Below are 16,190 nucleotides of genomic sequence, written 5' to 3'. Positions count from 1 at the left end.
GATTCTCCGAAACATGTACAGTAGATAATTATAATAAAATGTAAAGTACTGACAAGGCAGAAAAGTGTTTCATAAAAATTGAATATAAGTCAATATGGACAAGGCTGAAACAATATGGTTAAAATAATCAACATTTTGTGATGCATGGAAAAGCTGCAGCCCGACTGTTTCGATATGCAAAACGATCGTATGAGAAGCAACAGATGGAACAGATCGATCAGGATACCCGAAAGAACGTCAGGGACTTTTATCAAACCTTCAAATCTAAGCTGAAGGTTTAGGGATGCTTTAGAGATGCAACTGGAAAACTAGGCCTTAACCAACAAGGAAAATTGCAACATTTTGGCTCAGTACTTCAACAAGTTGCTCAACTGTGATGAGTCAACACAAAGACTGTCCATCTTCCCTCCTATTCAAGGTCTGTCCAATTCTCAGCCACCTTGTAAGATGGAATTTAAGCAGATCATAGACAGTCTGAAAGATAATAAAGCAGCTGGGGAAGATTCCATAGTGGCAGAACTACTGATGCTGGTGAATGAGGATACTCTGGACATACTAGTCTGTCTTTTTCAGGAGACTTGGAAAACGGGTATTATACCAGTTGAATGGCAGTCAGCACTAATCCATTCTCTCCATTAGAAAAAAAAGAAGACAAGAACAACATTGACAATTACAGAGGTATATCAATAGTGCCAGTTCCTTACAACCATCTTTCTAAAGCACACTTCAACAGAATCGAATTTCATCTTGATAAGCAGATACCAGGCTGGTTTCCGAAAGGGCCACTCCTGTCCAGAACAAATTCTCAATCTGAAGAACATCATCAGATACAAGATAACTGAGAGGTTTGAATATGTGATCGTATTTGTGGACTTCAGAAAAGCATACGACTTGACTGACTGACAATCATTATTGAATGTTCTGGAAGAGTTTGGGGTGGATGCTGCATCCAGAAACTTGATTAAGCAGGCTCTCACCAACACAATATCAAAGGTAAAATTCAAGAATAAAATCTCAGAGCCCTTCAAGATAAAGACTGGGGTCAGACAAGGGGATGGACTTTCTCCACTTCTTTTCAATTGTATCTTGGAAAAGGTAATCCAAGAATGGAGAAATTTGCTGAACAAAGAAGAAGGAAACGAAGATCAGTTCTGATTAGGCCCAAACACAAAGGAATGTATGTTGACTGTCTGGCTTTCACAGACAACTTAGCCATATTTGCCAACAACATCATTTCAGAAGTCAAGAAGATAAACCTTCCTACAGAAAAAGCACAGAAAGCAGGACTACAAAACTCCTTTGAGAAGACAAAATACATGACGAATATCAGTGATGGTCCAGAATGGATGTTAACAGACCATGGAAAGATTGGAAGAGTCAAGAGGTTTAAGTACCTGGATGAAGTAATTGAAGAGAATGGGTTAGAACAAGAAGCGACCAATATCCACATCCAGAAATTAGAGCAAGCGTTCCAATTGACTAAAAACATCTATAATGAGAAGATGCTGAGTTTTGGACTAAAATTAAGACATTACAGCACTGCTGTTAGACCAGAAGGCTTATAAGCTTCAGAGACCCTGTACATGAATTGAAAAGGACTGGTCAATCAACTACTTAAAAGAGAACGCAGGCTACTATGGAAGATCTTAGGCAACAGATGGGTTGACGGGCAGGTTCCACTGAAATCCAATAAAGAAGTATACAGCAAGATGGAACCGATAAGAAAAGCAATTAGAAAGAGAAGATTGCTGTTTTGTGGGCACATCTACTGTATGAATAATGACTGACTCACAAAGAAAATCTGGAATTTTATAAAACCAAAGGCATCTAAGTTGAGATGGTTCCAAGAATGGGAGAAAGATCTCAGAGAGGTGGGCATTACGGAGGATGAAATCATTGACAGGGTTAGTTTCAGAAGGATGGTGAAAAGCTATCAGGGTTTTATGGTGGAGACAGAACCCAGAAGACGGAGAGGCCCTTTACCAGAGGAGCAGAAGAAAGCGCTGATCAATGAGCTCAAGAAATACTGGCAGGATGTTAGAGCCCCTTGCCTACTGCCGTTCAAATTATGTTGTCCACGGTTGTTGTTGACGTCATGATCCAGTTGGGGAGTTTTCACTAAATACTGATTAAGGAGACTGTGACAGAGTAAGGTCTAACTTTCTGACCTCTTTTCATGATTCAGTAAGAGTAAAAACCCAGAAACCGTTTTCTTAAGAGGAGCTTTAGAATTTGGATAAAGCTGGGGGATGTTAAAGGAGTATCCATCTTTTCCACAGCAGAACACAAGAGGGTACCAAGAGTGTCATAAGCACAGTGACTTTCATTGATCTGCACCAACTTTGTGTCTCTGCTGTGAAGAATGAAGCCTCCCTTTTCAAACTCCTGCCCTACAATCACCAAAGCCACCTCACTCGTAGGTGCATTATATTGGGTTCTATGTTCAGCTGGTGGTTACGTAAGTATTGTAATTATGCTTAAGTTGTTGAAGTTGTAAAATTAACCAAGGCTTCACAACTGGGAAGATATTGGACCAAATTCCTGACTCTTCTCCATCATTGCCAACAAAATACATTTATAAAAATGAGTGTTTTTCTCGTGTTGATGGTAACAAACTTCCTCATCTGTGGTAAACTTGACCTTGAACTTCAAAGGTTGGTATAAAATTTCCCTCATTGTACATCCTTAGCAGGGATGTGAGAAGAGTAATGGAGTGACTCCTCACCACTGCCAGCCTGTGGAGAAAGTGGGCCCACTTCACAGGATGGGGAAGCCCTTGAGGGCACGCCCATTCGGAACAGTCGTGCGCTATCGAATGAGGGAGAATGCGGTTAAAACTAACTGTGCTTTCTTCCTATTCAAGTTCAAGGCACCTAATGCTAATATACTACACTGTACACAAAACTGTAACATATAAAACTGTACTTTTGATCAAACTAAAGCTGCTCACAGACCACAAATTGACAAGAACCAGCATTGCAATCACAAACGTTTTGATTTCAAGTCGTGAAATAAAGTTTTCATAACTGTCACTTTCTTTTTTCGTCATTCTAGCATTACTTCTTCGTAAAATTTTAATGATCATTCTCATACGTCTCAATGAATCCCTCGTTTTTCTAATGATCAATTTCAATTTCTCTTCTTTCTTTTGACACTGTGCATGTTCAAAGTTTTCTCCATTTTCCTTGTCTGGGGTTGAACACCCTGAATGAACAAACAAGAATTTTATTAGTTAAAATTGGGACTACCGAACTATAATATGAGTATACTGTGTTCAAAGCTCTTCCTGTAATAAAACAGGATATGTTCTCACCTTTAGCACCTGAGCAGTATTAATGGCACTGGTAGCCCACTTAAGATATTACTTGGCTCGAGTGTGTCAACATCCCTGGATTGTGGTACCTTCCTTTTCGGCTCGAGTGTGTCAACATCCCTGGATTGCGGTACCTTCCTTTTCTGCAAACTATTATTATTTAGAATGGCATCCAAACGGAACAATAAAGCATATCAGTCACTATCTTAACTTAAGTCCTGCCGGGCTGAGTGGCTCAGATGGTTGAGGCATTGGCCTTCTGAAACCAACTTGGCAGGTTCAATCCTGGCTCATTCCGGTGGTATTGGAAGGTGCTCAAATACGTCAGCCTCGTGTCGGTAGATTTAGTGACATGTAAAAGAACTCCTACGGGACTAAATTCCGGCAGCTTGCCATCTCCAAAAACCGTAAAGTATTTAGTGGGACGTAAAAAAAAAAAACATTAATATTATTATTATTATTAAGTTATTATTATTATTATTATTATTATTATTATTATTATTATTATTATTATTATTATTATTATTAAGGAGCTGATGGCTGTAAGTAGCTTGGGTAGGCAGGGAATACATTTGGAAAGACATTCTCTCTCAGTCTCGGCCCGGATAAGTAGGTATTATTCACTTGGTCAGGGCTAAAGTGGTCCGTTCAAACAACGCTATGAACACCAGGTGTAGAATTCTTCTGCTTAACTGCTTTCATCCACAGGATCCGACGGTCTAGGTTCTTAGGGAATCTACATCAATCCATATTTTAAACAATGACATTATCTCCATGAAGAAAAAAACAACATGCGTGTCTACGTTTGATATGTACTAGCCTACGAGGAGAAAAACTTACCGACGTAAAGCAATGCTGGGTTTTCTGTTCCTGTCACTTCTATTGTTGCAACGATACACACAAAGTCCTATGATAAACACCGGTTCCATTAGGGAACTTGTCACAGGTAGCTTACTGGGTGAATACAAACTTATGACTAGCAACTAGCTCATACTGCTCCCCAGCCGGCCGTGGTGCCAAAAAATATGGCTGCCAATTTCAAGGATTGGTCTAGTTTGCCCTGGCTAAGGGCCACTCCATTACTCTTCTCCCCTTCCTGATCCTTAGCTCCCAAGGACGTCTTTCGAAAACATCTGTTATACTTCCTAATGTTCCTCAAAAAATGCACAGACTCAGGATGATCATCAGTAAGGAGGTTCCGTGAGGATGAGGATGCTCTCCAACAAGAGGGAGACGTTCCTTTCCATTCCTACAACACAGAATGGGGTTTTCTCCTTTCTATTTGCTGTATGCCACCACTTGCAACCGACTTTCTGGCCAATAGCAGCAACCATATCATTACTGTAATCTGTATTGCAGTCATACTTGAATTCCAATAAAGAATTTGTTTTCCACAGGATCAATCCTGTTTTCATTGACTTCAGAATTTTTCTTAGTGTATTTCCTAACAGCCTCCCTATGAACATCAGGTTTTCTTTCAGTAAATTTTTTTACAGACTCCCTATTTCTTTTTTTATCTTAATTCTATCGGTTAATCTGGCATGGCACCGTTTTGGTTTTCATTGGATGACAGAACGTTTGAGCCGTTTTCCGAGTCAGAGAGTGAACTTAGATCATCAAGAGGCATAACAGAAAAAAACTTGCTTTTAGGGAGAGGATGATAATTAGTGAAATGAACTTCATTTGCAGTTTTGTCATGGTGTAAGTATAATGGTGAGGCGGTGCGTAGGTTCGTCTCCTTGCTCTCACGCTGATGACATCATGCTGAGAGCTCCAGTCTTACCTTGTGACACAGCATGGAGCATTTGAGATGGCTTTCATTTTAATAACATAATTTGATGACATTAATAAAAACATATTTACTACAATATTGTACATATATGGTATACACTGATAATGTTGAAGTAACTGAGAATGCACTGTGCTTCTAAATAATATTAATAGTCTGTTTATGAGATATATTATTTTCTTACATAGGGAAATTTTGACATTTTATGATTCAATTTTCTCTGTTAATTGCTTAAGCTTATTTTTCTGTTAATTCAAGCAACCTTATATATGTTCGGGTTCGAGCTAAACAGTGAACAACCTCATAGGGAATATTAATGAGGCAATTTTCCCACTATGTTTCTGGTTAATTTCCCTTGGGGGAGCCTGTTAACTTCTAGAGGGCACGTTCCCGGGTGACAGATAGGGTGACCCTACAATTCAGCAGGGCTGGTTAAAATACCCAATACAACCCACGGACCAACGGGCAGCCCAGTTCCTGGGGCCATTAAAATACTGGGCCACCCCCTCTCCAGGGGTCACAAATATGGAGGGCCCAAGCCCAGGGTATGGGTGGAAACCCCAACGGCATCAGTGGCGGAGAAGGTGGACTTCGGTACGGCATCTGTGGTGGAGGAGGGAAACTTGTAGTGTCTGTACTACAGAGGAGCGGCTACAGAAGACATCTGTACTCCATTGGAGCGGCCTAGAATAACACTTGGCAGTAGGTATAAAATGCCTTTGAGAGTGGCGATGCCATCGTAATAATAGCCTATATATGGTACTAGGAAATCAACCATGGAAAAGATTAGGGCGTCCCCTGCTTAAAGCAATGTGCAGTTCTCAGGGTACTGGTGGAACTGTGAGAAATGGGTGACCAGTAACCAACATTAAGATAGAAATAGTAAATCTTATGACCCTGACAGGAAAGGCAGAGGAAGTAGTAGATTTCATGAAGAAGGAGAAGGTGGAAATGATGGGGCTGAGTGAAGTGAAATGGAAAGGTAAAGGAAGGAAGAAATTGAGGAAAGGATACACATTATACTGGAGTGGTAGCCAAGAGGCAATAAATGGAGTGGGACTAATCATTTTGAAACATTTGGAGGAGTATGTTGAAGTGGTAGAATGTGTGAAGTGATGGACTTCATACAAGTGTATGCACCACAGACGGGAAACAGGGAATGGAGAAAGTAGAAAGAGAAATTTCAGGTGTGGAAGTAGTTATTATGGGAGATCTGAATTCACAGGTTGGAAACGAGAGACAAGGAAAGGAAGAAGTCATTGGAACATACGGATACGGGACAGGCTGGGAGGTGGATCCCCAGCCGTGGTTGATGATACTGTCTCCACTGCAAGTATGTGTAAGAATAATTGAACATAAAATGCTCTACAAACATTTTTGTAAGGTATATAACTAACTGTAAGAGGTTAGACCTCAATAAGTCAATAAATATTTTTATGTTAGAACAAATCAACCTTAAGATTAGAAACCATATTCAAAATTATGCACGTAATGCTGGTCAAAATAAATTGTTATTAATTGCAATGATTTTATTATGATAAAAATACCCTTAATAGTATGTCATTTTCATGTGTAGTTTAGTAGTTATTATTGCTGAAATGAGAGCACAGGAATGGTTCAAATATTGCACGAAGAGAAAGGAGCAAGCAAACAGGCAGATGGCTGGAAGGACCTTGGAAAACCATCACACTGAGCTACGTACAGTACATAATTAAAGAGGAATAACAACTGGTGTTGTTTACAAGGACACTTTTATACGGCCTATTACCATAAACGGAAACTTGTTCCCATGCAAAGCTGGGGTGGATTGCTAGTAGACAAAGAAAGAAAGAAAGAAAGAAAGAAAGAAAGAAAGAAAGAAATATATAAATAAGTAAATAAGTTATACCTGTAAAGCTTGAGAGGTAGTCTGATGTGCAGCAACTAATTTTTGGGAGATTGCATTGAAGAATGTGTTCCGAGCACCAATGCAAGGCCTCTTTGTTTGCTTTTTTATATTAAGAATCTGCAAGGAGAAATTTATCTCGTAACAATTCACAAAAAATAAAGCAAACCAAATTATTAAGTGGATCATGAAAGACACAAACCTGTTTCTGAAGTACATAATGGTAATTCCTACCGACCCATGACAAGAATTCTGCTGCTCTCTGTTGTCTTCTCCTCAGTTCTTCAATACCATCTGGCTCAGGGATGTTGCCAATGAGATCACAAATATTCTCTAAATAGCAAAATATCTTCTTTCGAAAACTCCTGATTCTACGCGTGTGAACATTTTCTTTCGGTACTGATTTTGTGTCATTAGACTTTACAGTATCACATGTTTCTTTGCATACAGCATCACTATTATAAATTACATCACTGTCGACTGTCTCTTGGGTGAGTATGCATTCGCAATCTGAAGCTTGCTCTTCAGGAATATCTTTAAAACCACAGCAATCCTCTCCACACAGCCCATAATTATCATCGTCATCATTTTCTTTTTCTCCTTCGTCTGAATGAAAATCCTAGAATAGAGACCAGATATCGATTAATCCATGTAATAGAAAATAATTTATGCAACTCATGCTGTAAGTGGACCTTTTTTTGCATGAGTAGAAAGATATACCTTTAAGATTTTTCACTCTGTCAAACACAAAATACAAAATTTATTAAACATTATAACATATCTGGAAAAGAAAAGAAAAGAAATTATTAATAACAGAATGACATGGTTTGTTCTACAAGAACTTCCTTAGAATCTATCACATCATTTCTTTATCATGCATATATATACATAATTGGTCAAGTTGCACAAACTTGCCGCTGATTATGAACAAACACGAATAACAATGTGAATGTTAAAATTCTGTGTTCAACAACTTATTAAATGTGAAATTATTTTCTGAACTCATCTTCTTTGTGCAGCCTGCTACTGAACGTCCACTCCTCTCGCCAGCTACAGTATAAATGGAAAGATTTAAACTTGTGCAAAAATGTTTGTGTTGCTCATACACAATTTTATCTATAACCATAACAAAAAATAAATAAAAAATCTGTGGAAAGAAACATATCACAAAAAAAGAAAGGTTATAAATATATAACAAATCAGAATCATTTGGATTTCTTCATTTATGTTGTTATAGTAAGTTCATACGGTAATCTTTGGTATTATGATTACTTCTGAAGCACACGGAGAAGGACATGATGTATAGTAGGACTTGAATTGTATTACAACAAATTGTTCATTTTTTACTTCAGTGCACAGGCCTCTTTAAAATAACCTGGAAAAGATAATATACAAATTACAAGGGTAGATTTAGAAGCCATGGCAATTATTATTTTTCTCTTGGAAAAGCTCCAACACAAGAAATGTACTAAGTACATTTGAAAGTGTACGACAAGGACTTTTTAAAGGTGACACCACATGGAATAGGGATGCAGAAATCTCTGGTATGGTAACAGGACAAATAACTTATGGTATTTAGAAATCACTCTTTTATTTGTTTTATTCTTACACAACCTGTATACAATCATTTGTACGTATCGTACAAGCTATTTACAATTTCTCAAAGTAGTCTCCTAGGTTGGGTACGGTTTGTTGCCATTGATGAGAAAGATGGAAAAATACCATCAGCTGCATGAGATTCATTGATGTGTGCTACCTCAAGTTGAACTTGTTTGTTGGCAAAGTGTTTCACTGCTATTGGTTCTTCACTTTGGGAATAAGATTGAAGTCACACAGACTAAGATAAGGAGAATAGGGAGGGTATGGCAGGACTTTCCTTATCCAACGCTATAAACAATGTGTAACAATGTGTATACTATACTATAACAACATAAATGAAGAACTCCAAATGATTCTGATTTGTTATATATTTATAAACTTTCTTTTTTTTTGTGATATGTTTCTTTCCACAGATTTTGTTTGTTTGTTTGTTATGGTTATAAATATAGCATTGCCCAATAGTTTGGGATGTTTTTCTCAAACAGCTCGACGAAGATGGTACTGCAGAAATGACAGGTAGTACTGTGCATTACAGTGCTACACTTATAAATTGGATGACACACTAAAACACCTTGATTGTCATATGCTAAAATGATCATCAGCTTTGTGGATGACAGATTTTATCATACCTTGTGTCTCAATGGTGATTGAGGATGATGCCATTCCTTGGACTGTAGCTTCAATTCAGGTTCATATGCTCATACCCATGTTTCATCAATTGCAATGATGCAGTTTCCTTCACGGTGAAATAGTTCCAAATTGATGTGACTTATCTCATATAGGGTCCACTTCTCTACCTCAGTCAAGTGATAGGGCATCCACTTGGCAGCATTCTTCTGTAACTTGTAAGTCCTGTCGTGGAATTTGCTGCACTGACAATGCAGGAATACCTGTATGCTGGGCTAATTCCATAACAGTTCAATGCTTGTCATCCATTTGGCACTGCTTGACCACAGCCACTCACATATCTTTGTCAGCTACCACAGAACGGTAAGGTACAGTAGGTAGACAGTTGACTCCATTTCCTATTAGAAAGCTTCTACCCAGTTTACTATTGTACAAGAAGGTATAGCACGATTGCCCAATGCATCCCATAATCCTGCATGACATTTGTGTACATTGTAGCCACAGAGTAAAGGTAACTTGATGTACGCATGCTGTTTGACTTTGCTTAATTTCATTATGCACCACTGTCATTAGACAACTAGTCCAACTCATTGGCTGAATGGTCAGCATACTGGCCTTCGGTTCAGAGGGTCCCAGGTTCGATTCCTGGCCGGGTCGGGAATTTTAACCTTCATTGGTTAATTCTAATGGCTTGGGGGCTGGGTGTTTGTGCTGTCCCCAACATCCCTGCAACTCACACACCACACATAATACTATCCTCCACCACAATAACACGCAGTTACGTACACATGGCAAATGCCACCCACCCTCATCGGAGGGTCTGCATTACAAGGGCTGCACCCTGCTAGAAATAGCCACACAAAATTATAATTATTATGAGACAACTGACATAGGGACCATGATCACGACCAGACTGGTGCACCCAAACCCCATCAGTTGGCAATATTATGAAGATCGTGCTAACATATTTTCAAATGTACAGTATATATTACATGTGTGGCATTAGTACGTTTTCAGGAAATAAAAAATAGTTGCCAAGACTTCTGAATCAATCCTCGCACAACAAAGTTGCTGAAATATCTATGTTACAGTAGTAAACAAATTGTCACGTTATAATATCGTCCCTGCTCTGGCAAACTAACGAATCTTGAAAATTGTCAAAAGGTTAGGAGAGCTGAAAGAAGTTGTGATTACTCATGTCAAATCAATGTTTACATTTAATTATTGGTTTTATGTGTTAGGCATACAGAATGAGCTGCAGATGTGAGACTTTGTCAGAGGGTAGACAATATATAAATAACAAAATCTAGACCAGAACTTCAGAACTACAGATTCCTTAGTTTGTCAGTTTCGCTAGTTTGCCAGAGCAGGGACGATATGTTATCTTCTCTTTGTATTTGAGCAGAAAATAATCATTAACTTTGTGATATAGGTACATTGTGGAAACAGCGATGTAATACAGTAGACCGTGAAGTGTGTGTTAATATTCCTTTATCACATGTGGTAAAATAACTTTACTTCATAGTGTCCAGAAAAGGTCTGCCTTTCAAATGAAAAACTGTTTAGAAAATATAGAGTTTTTGTAATGGTGTGTGTTCCTGGTCATATCCGACCACAGCGACTACTGCACAATGTCATTCCTATTTCTCTCATAAGCTTGGACGTGACTCTTGAACCCAGTTTTTGTTTTCAAGAGGTGCCGACAGGTGGTGCACTGAAGAATACTGTTGGCAGTTTTTTATGCTTCAGTTTGATTACGTATCATACGATGCAATTTGGAACGATTACAAGCCAAATTCTTATGGTCAAAACTATGCTGTTTGCTGCGATCCATATGAGGCTTCAGAATATCTTTCAACCCAAGTTTTTGTCCTCCAACCTTTCTTCTTCCATCCCGTAACTCACCACACAAATCTGTTTAGGTAACTGGTGGTCTTGCCTCCAGATCACATGTCCTGTCCACCATAATTCATTCTGAGTGAGCAGTGTCTCAAGACCTGATAAGTTTTCCCTTCAATGTACATCAATATTTCTGATGTAATCATTCCACTTTATGCACAGGACTGATCTGAGACATTTCAGGTGTAAATGATCTAATATCATGATAAGGAACACAAAGTCTCAGTAGCATACAACTACCTAATCTACCCACATCATTCACTCATTTGCATGCCTAACAGAAACTATGTTGCATGCAATAGTATTCCTCATGAACAGTCCTAGACCACACTCTACCTTTCCCTTTTTTAACAGCCATCAAGAACACTTTAAAATCTCCTATCTCTTCCTCACTGGCTCCCCTTACCCGAATATCGTTAACTCCTTAACACATCCAGGCGTATTAACTCCTAACACATCCAGATGCATCGTCTTTGCTGACTCAGCCAGTTAGTTTGCTTGTGTACCAGATAGTTGCCCACTACATTTCTGTATTTTCTCTCTCCTGCCATCTGGATACTGAAGTTGCCTAGCAGTTTGGTGGTATGTCTCTCTGGGATTTTTGAGGAAAATATGTTCCAAATCTTCCCAGAAATTGTTGTTTTTTCAGGATTCTTCCAGCTGTCAAAGTTGATTGGGGCGTACTCATTGACTTAAATATAGGTACAAAACTTGAACCTAAACTCTTTCCAACGGAAGAATAAAGTAATCAAAAACAAACATTTTGTATCATTCTGTGAGTTCCACGTGTCTCACTGCCTCCTCTTTACATAAATATGAATGTAAATGAAAACTGATGGATATAGATGCTCTGCCAGAACATATTTGAGATACAGTAACAAATATACATGATCACTGCTATAAAATACATTTGCCATGAAAATGAACAAGTAGGCTTACTTACGTGACAAGTATTTCATTAATTTGAAATTGAAAGATTGAACTATTCACTGTCACTTGCATCACTACAATCCTCTTCTAAATTAATAATATTTTTTTCACCTACAGTATCTATGGCATTTCCCAGGTCCTTCATGCACCTAAGTATGACAGCATTAGAGATGTAGTCAGTCCACAAGATCTGTAATGTCTATTGGAAAACTCACATTTTGAAGGCATTTATTCTCCTAATGGTGTTACATTCAGAGTCCATGTTTCAGCACCATACAGAAGCAATGACTATATATAGTGTGACGAAGTTGTGACTTGTCTCCAAGCTGAGGCTTCTCTCATACAGTAGATTCCTCATTATCAGAAAGCTAGCATGAGCCATTTCTATACATTCATGGCTCTCTAAATCAGGGTCCAAGTCCTCATTAATCTAGCTGCCAAGGTAGTCAAATTTCCATACTTTTTCAACTTGTTTCTCGTAAATGTTCATAGGAATATGCATGCTATGAGTTCTAGCAATGGACATCACCTTTGTCTTGTTGGTGTTAATTTTGAGTTTATACCCTCCTTCTACGATTCTGTCTACCACATGCTGAAGATCTTCAGTAGTGTCAGCCAAGATGGCAGTCATCTGCATACCCCAGATTGTTGATCAACCTGCCGTTAACTTTTACTCCACCTTCCACTTCTTGAACAGCAGCTTGGAAAATATGCTCAGAGTACAGATTAAAAGGCAGGGAAGATAACACGCACCCTTGCCTTACCCCATTTTATCCTGGTAAATCGAGTCTCGGAATTTCCAATTTTAGTACAATTTACGAACTTCATCATATAGATCCGTACTGATACAGTTTAAAATAAGAAACAACGTTAGGTTCAATGGTTCACCCAATCAATACACCTCACTTTACAGTGAAAAATTTTTAATATAAAAACATATCAAACATATCCTGGAACATGTTTTGTCTCACTTGAGACTTCATCAGCCATAACATCTCATAACAGATTACAAAGCTCATTGTTGCTGTCTAGTAATTGAAAAAAATGGAAGAACCCATGTCCATTAAGAACTATTTGAGAATACACTAAGGATAAAATATACACATTATTTACACAAAATTGCCCTCACTTCTTGCAAAAAAAATTTATCTTCAATGTTAAAATTTGAAACATTTCTTGAAACATGACATGCCAGCCATAACATCTCATAACAGAATACAATGCTCATTGTTACTGTCTAGTAATTAATAACGGAAGAACTCATGTCCTTTATGAACTGTTGGGAATAACTAAAGACAAATATACACACTACTTACAATGAAATAGTTCAACACTTCTTGCAAAAAATCTTTCTTCAATGTTAAATTTTGAATGACCTTTCTTGAAAATATTACACGTAGTGTTGGTAGCTGGTAGTTTCAGTGTGCTGACTGAGGGATATTGAAATTCTGGCCTCGGAATAGGACCAATTCCACATTTAAAAGCTTTAACTCATATGGAAATTTCTTTCAAAAAATAAGCTATAACTGGTAGAAGGAATCTGAAGCTTCTGAGACAGCCTGTTGTATGGCAAAGATCAGCGCTTCATGACCACCATTTTGATGGCTTAATTCTTAAGAATATTCCCTTTTAAAAAAAAAAAAAAAAAGACAAGGTCTGGAAAGAAGAGATATATAAATTAATGGAAATTTTAGAAATGAGTTTCCGTCACGAATGCGTGACGTAAAAGCTTACCATCAAATTTGGTGAAACTCCCTATAGCCGGTTCACAACTTAGCCTTGCTCTGAATTGCTTCTCGGCACACTACTGCACGTGTTATAATTATGTTTCCTCTCGCCTGGCATAACTTGGCCATGGGCGGTAGGGGGAGGAGCAGTGCTATTAGTAAGGGAAGGCGAAACAGCTCGGCCTATAGGTAGAGCAGGACGGTGAGAGGTTTGTTTTAGAGGAGGTGACTTCAAATTATTAATTTTTCGTGATGATTTTTGACAAATGTAAGATCTTAAGTATCTGTTCCTATTATGTTCAGAATTCGTATGAGTTTGGAATGTTTGACACAATCAAATATTCAAACATAATCAATGAAGCAGATATATATATCTTTAGACTGGTCTCTTACAATTCTGTAAAAATGTCATCAGGCAGAACAAGGCCTCACATATCCCAAAGCCCTTAGGGAAACCAAATTGAATGGGTGCTCGCAAAAACAGGCTAACCAACAAATTTGGAAAAAGTGAGTTATGTGCTGCCATCTATTGCGGAAGGTTCAAACTATCTTCTGTGAGTTGGGCTAACATGAGGTAATCCGGTGTGATGAGAGACAATGCTTTGAATTTTATGCCATTTTATTTAGACCAATTTTGTTATTGCAAAATCGGGCTAACAGACGTTTACAGAGGAGGCCGTGAAGATGGTTTTGCTGTATATGTAGGTTAGCAAAGCTTATTCCCATGTATACTAGAGGCTGTGGGTGTTTGTGCTTTTGTGCCAGATGAATGGATGGATTGAAATCCATTTCAAGTAATAAAAATGACAAGTGATAAGTTTGTGAGCACTCAACCTTTGCTAGAAAAAGTAACCAAGAGAATAGTATCTGTAAATAAGCAGAGTACTAATTAGTAAAATTTCAGGCATACAATTTAAGAAAGATGTACCATTTAAGTATTTTTTTAAATATTCATATGGTATTGTTGAGGAATATGATTGTGTTGACCTTCACAAAAGGAACAGTAATGGTGGTCAGCCATCACTTGCTAGTATTCAGCTGTCACCAAAGTACAGAGTCATATGGCCAATAAAGCCAGCAAAGCTTAAGGACTTGCTTGAGCAACTTGAATATTTCCCTGCAAGATATCACTGGTATTACAGAGAACTGGCAGCTGGCAATGACCAAGAAGTGACTGAGGAATCATTTTCAAATGCATCAGAATATGACCCATATGACTGATGATTGTCCAATGAGGAAAAGTTATGTCATATTTCAAAATAAGTCTGAAGCATCTTTTTGTCTAGTTTACTGTATAAAACACGTGTTTTGTATTGTATGATCATAAAATAAAGTTTGGTTATGAATCTAAGGTAAACTATTAACTAAAGCTAGGTCAATGCAGAAATCAATTTTCTTCCAGTTTTTTTATTCCTATTTTTCCAAGCACTTTTCATTTTTAATACAGTTCAATATATGGTATTGATAATTTAAAGGTACTACATCAAGATAAAATAATGAAACAAATATTATTTTTACAGAATAGTTTTTGTTTTTTGACATTTGCAAAAGCTGATTTATCCTGTTCTGACAAAATGTTGGTTAGCCCGTTTTTGTGAACACCCATTTAAATGTTCTTCACCTATCTCCAGTTCACATTTTTTATGAATTCTGGAATGTATCATCTTTAGAACAATTAAAGAACTTGACTCATGAGATTATGAGCTGGTATTCGCTACATCTAGTGGCATTTGGCTTCTTAGGAATGGGGAGTAGAACTGACCACTAGCTATTGAAAAAAAAAAAAAATCTGTTTTTATTCCTGATTCTCTGCTATTTTATGGGCAGTCTATGGAAATGGTCAATACAGGTATCTGGTCATCCTTGGTGAGTTTGCTGCAATAAAACAGGATTTACCTCCTCAGATGTCTTAAGATCATCCTTATAAATGCAAGTTCTATCCTCACTCTTCCTCATCATGTAGTTGCTGTCTTCGAAATGGTAATTTCTCAATCCAAGAACAAAAAAAAAAAATGTTGTTACCTTCTCACCATGTACATGAACACATCTACACATACAGATATGATCAGCTCATTTGCATGAATATCATGTCTGGCCTATCAATTACTGGTTTTCACATTCAGTGCTAGAGTACACCTCTCCTCGCTGTTGCTGTAGTCTGCATCTTAGCATGTGCATGGTAATTAATTCTTTGAATTATGTGAGATTTTGTGTTTCTGTGAAGTTCATTGTCTGCTGTGTTTTATTGTCGTTTCAAGAAAACTAGAGAAAGTGAAAAATGTGTCATTTTATGAATATGCTTGTGACTATGATTTGAAAGAGAAATGAAAAACAATTATTTCCCATCAAGGTGGATATTGTACTCGTATTGCCAATGCTGTAATTTAGGATATCATTTTAATGTATTAAGATTTCATTATG

At 37.7% G+C, this 16,190-nt stretch overlaps 1 protein-coding gene across 4 annotated transcripts in view; it reads right to left on the bottom strand.

Annotated features, from left to right (window-relative positions):
• Positions 1–16,190, bottom strand: part of LOC136878858 (uncharacterized) — a 317,293-nt gene that overhangs the window by 285,419 nt on the left and 15,684 nt on the right. For all 4 annotated transcript variants that reach the window (XM_067152397.2, XM_067152398.2, XM_068229039.1 and 1 more), the window contains exons 2-3: positions 7,190–7,606; positions 6,991–7,107 (exon numbers count right to left, since the gene is read on the bottom strand). In XM_067152397.2, coding sequence (XP_067008498.2) covers positions 6,991–7,107; positions 7,190–7,606 — 534 coding nt within the window. The remainder of the gene's footprint in view (positions 1–6,990; positions 7,108–7,189; positions 7,607–16,190) is intronic.

Source organism: Anabrus simplex, chromosome 8 (genome assembly GCF_040414725.1).
Source record: "Anabrus simplex isolate iqAnaSimp1 chromosome 8, ASM4041472v1, whole genome shotgun sequence".
NCBI lineage: Eukaryota > Metazoa > Arthropoda > Insecta > Orthoptera > Tettigoniidae > Anabrus > Anabrus simplex.
Note: the sequence above shows the minus strand (reverse complement) of the source record. Positions and strands in the feature narration are given on the sequence as shown.